A 3,921-nucleotide genomic window follows, 5' to 3' on the forward strand; every position below is an offset into this window, starting at 1 on the left:
AAAGGACTTTCTAGCAACTCCTAGTTCTCGACACATCATAGAAATATGGGACACAATCTCCAGCAGCTATCAACTCTGGTTTAAATATTACCCAATAACAACATGCAGATAAAGGAAAATGCACAGCGCTTATGCATCCAATTGATGGGGACGCAGGTTCACAGGAAAGACGTATTGCATAACCTAGAAACTCAGGAATCCATCTCAAATTGCACAGTCAAAGCACGGCTGCCATTTAAGATTTGTCAAAGGAATAAGGGGAGACATCTAAAAAACAGAAAAGCCTGTAACACTTAATGTGTTAAAGGAAGTGAAGAGAATAGTCTAGTTAGGGCTGGGCAAATCTTCCGAACCGAACCGAACCCGTCCCGAACCGAACCCGACGGTTCTTGTCAAATTAAATACCCGAACGGGTATCTGAATTGAGAACCGACGGGTATGGTTCGGTTCTCGATTCTAGACCAAGAACTGAAGAACCGAATAAGAACCGAATCTTTCTAATTTTTTTTTTATATTGAATAAATCAAATTATTTTAATTTTAATTTTTTCTTAACAAATTAACAATTTCTAAATCCAAATTTTTGGCCCAATAATTTGTTTCATTTCTAATTTTTTAATTTTTGGCCCAATTACCCATTTTTGTCTCATTTCTTAGCCAAACAAGATTCAACCCACTAAATAACCCTAAACACCTACACTAAAGTGCATAACACTGTCCTGACTCTCGCAGCCTCGCTAACTTTCCAAAACCTATACAATCGTCGACTGACGCTGTGACCTCCGCCAACCGAAATTTTGACCGTAACGATCATTTGAACACGGTAGTCTACTAGTCTCTGACATTTCAAAACCATTGAATATGTCATTAGTTGTATTTATATAATGTTGTTATAAATATTAAAAAATTTAATTATAGAATAGAACCGAACCGAACCCGAACGGTTCTATAATTATATTTGGACCCGACGGTTCCATTTACTAAATACCTGAAAATTTTGGTTCGGTTCGGTTCTCTTTAGAACCGAATCGACCCGCGCCCACTCCTAAGTCTAGTGCTAATGAAAATCAAAGTTTAAAGTTGACATACTTGAATGCTGGCTTTTCGGATATGAAGTATAAACAAACGAGAATCATGTGCCTTGAAACATGACAGATACACTAGTGAAAACAAGTAATGATGTGATTACACGAATTGAATGAAGTTTATCATGTCAACGCATTTGCCAAATCGATACAAATAAACATTAAGAGTATCTCTACTCATTGTTCGATGTTGGTCTATGAAACCTCTGTAGCTACGATACTGAAGCCTGGAGGCGTTTAATTAAGTGATCTACAACCACTATTATGGAAAAAGGAAAAACAGAATCACCATGTGCACGGTAGCAGTGTGAATCAATATCTAAAATCAATATTTGTCTCTGAAGTCAGCATACTAATAAAATAAACTCTAAATAACACAACACAGATGCCCTTCAATTTCTTAATTAATTAATTAAGTATCAATTCAATGCATTTTTCATTATCTTGTACATTTTCTAAAAATTCAGTGCACAAAATTCAAAAATTATTGTTTTCAAAATGAATTAAAAAAAAGAAAGCCTTCTAACCCAGAGGATAACAAAGTGAAGGCTAAAATATGAAGAATGGAAGTGATTGTTCAGTTGATTTTCTGTTGATCACATTTAAAAACAAACTACTAAGAAAATCTGCATTCATAATCCTCTATAAAAATAAACCATTTGAGTTAACATTCACACGCAAGGAAAATTAAGATGTGAAACACAATAAACTATGCATTCTATCAATTTAGCAGAATAGAATGTATACCTAATATGCCTCTGCCTGATAAGCACTCGGGCATGATGGATTGACTTGGCCATACCAGCCTTGAACACAAGAGTTTGGAGGCGGCGTTCGAGGAAGTTCTCCACAGTAAGCGACAGGACATAATCGAGCTTATTCTGGCTCTCGTCCAAAAGCCCGTACCTGTTCATCCTGCGTAGAAGGGCTTCACCCTCAAAGATTCGGCGAGGGTCTTTCTCATCTAGGGTGAGAAGATTTCTAGCAGCATTACGAATACGACTCAATGCATACTGCACCCTCCAGAGCTCTCTCTTGCATCGGAGACCATATTCACCAACAAGCTTCAGCTCTGCATCCAAACGCTCCTTCTCGTATGGACGACGAGGCTTCTTAAATGTTTTCCCATCTGTTACAAGCCACAGTTGCAAAAAAAAGGATAAATATTCTATAACATACTGTACCACTGCGTAAAGCAAATATTTAAATTTGTTTTTGCAAATTGATAAGAGATAAAACCTAATAAATAAAAATAATACAGGACAAAGAGGAACAATTCTTTGGCATTGGTTGTTAGAAAGACATAGGACATATTTAAACTAAAAAATTAATCATCGAGATTCTTATTACTAGAACATTGGAGCCAAAAGCTCCATTTGACCGTAGAATTACTCTTTTTTGCCAAGATTCTGGACCAAATCCACCTGAAAAATTGTTGAATAAAATAAAAGATAAACGTTTCTTTATTTTGAGTACTGTCCCAGGATCTCTAAACTAAACCCCAGAATTATTAACCAACAAATATATAGTATAACAAAATAAGTGATGCACAAAGACAGTTTAACAATTTGAGTCAAATTTGAAGCTTGATTCGTATGTCACAATGAAGATCACGGAACTTAATCTCACACTCGCAACCCCCACGCAAACATGAACACGGAGAGAGAGAGAGAGAGAGAGAGAGAGAGAGAGAGAGAGAGAGGGGCTCACAGTTGCGGTAAAAACTGACATGAACCATGGCTGCAAGCTACGTCGGCTGGAAGAAGAAGAAGAAATACAAAATGGAGAGGACGATTCATTTTATACGTGAACCCTAAACCCTTTTCTATCAGGGTAATTTGCAGCCACAACCATATGTTTATTTTCGTTTTGCAATTGGATCCTTTATCTTTGTATCTTGATATTGTCATCATCAATCTTTGATAAATTGACTGTCACCGTCCTTACTTACTGTTCCATCAACATTGCCGTTAGATTCGTTTAAAAAGACAAAATTGACCTCAAAATTTAGAAGACGAAAATTAGAAAATGAAGGGGAAAAAAAACAAAAAAAAAATTCATTTTTCTCTTACCTTTTCCAATTGGGCCACCCAACTCATACACAACAATAAATGTTTTGATAGGGTAATAAATCATTTGTGTTTTCATCTAATTTTTTATTTATTCCTTTCTTACTTTTTATCAAGAATTTTTCTGCAAGTACGGAAAAAGAATTGCTTTTTTTTTTTTCGTATTTTTGTCATCTTCCAATGATAATCTGTCAAGTGTTCATCTGTATAATTTCTGTAAAAAAATTTCTCTACCTATAGCATTTTTTTTAATCAAACTACTCATTCAAAATGGTGACATGTTCCATTATATGTTGATAACTAGGATTGTGATATCACTTTGAGGTAGACGACGAACACATTTAAAGTTTGACAACTTTTGACTAATTTTGAAATCTAAAATTTTACAGTCCGATTTTATTTTAAATTATAGCTTACCTTGCGATATATAATTATCAATTAATAAACAACTAAACAAGTTAAAACATATCTATCTAAAATCTATAATCTACATTTATTTATAAGAGAGTTATTTATAACATGTTATTTAGCTAAGAGAACCTTCACCAAGTGGGAGAGACTAAGTCCTTTAACTTGATAGTGACAAAAGTGGAAATTAAACTATTATGCATCCCATTGATCAAAAGTTATTTTTCAGTTTCCGTTTTTCATTAGAACCGATTACTCTGGTTCTGCTTTGCTACTCATATTAGTCATGGTATGTATAGTCGATTCAAGTTCAAGAAATTTCATTAAATTTGTACAGGTTCAATATTATTTCAAGAAGCC

The 3,921-nt window shown here is 34.6% G+C and overlaps 1 protein-coding gene across 1 annotated transcript in view; it reads right to left on the bottom strand.

The window, feature by feature from the left end:
- Nucleotides 1–2,872, bottom strand: part of LOC111377149 (40S ribosomal protein S9-2) — a 4,160-nt gene extending 1,288 nt beyond the window's left edge. The window contains exons 1-2 of the mRNA XM_023000207.1: nt 2,795–2,872; nt 1,832–2,213 (exon numbers count right to left, since the gene is read on the bottom strand). Of these exons, the coding sequence (XP_022855975.1) occupies nt 1,832–2,213; nt 2,795–2,822 (410 nt within the window). The 5' untranslated portion in view covers nt 2,823–2,872. The remainder of the gene's footprint in view (nt 1–1,831; nt 2,214–2,794) is intronic.
- Nucleotides 2,873–3,921: the final 1,049 nt, after the last annotated feature.

The sequence above is a fragment of the Olea europaea genome, unplaced genomic scaffold, assembly GCF_002742605.1.
Source record: "Olea europaea var. sylvestris unplaced genomic scaffold, O_europaea_v1 scaffold1611, whole genome shotgun sequence".
Taxonomy (NCBI): domain Eukaryota; kingdom Viridiplantae; phylum Streptophyta; class Magnoliopsida; order Lamiales; family Oleaceae; genus Olea; species Olea europaea.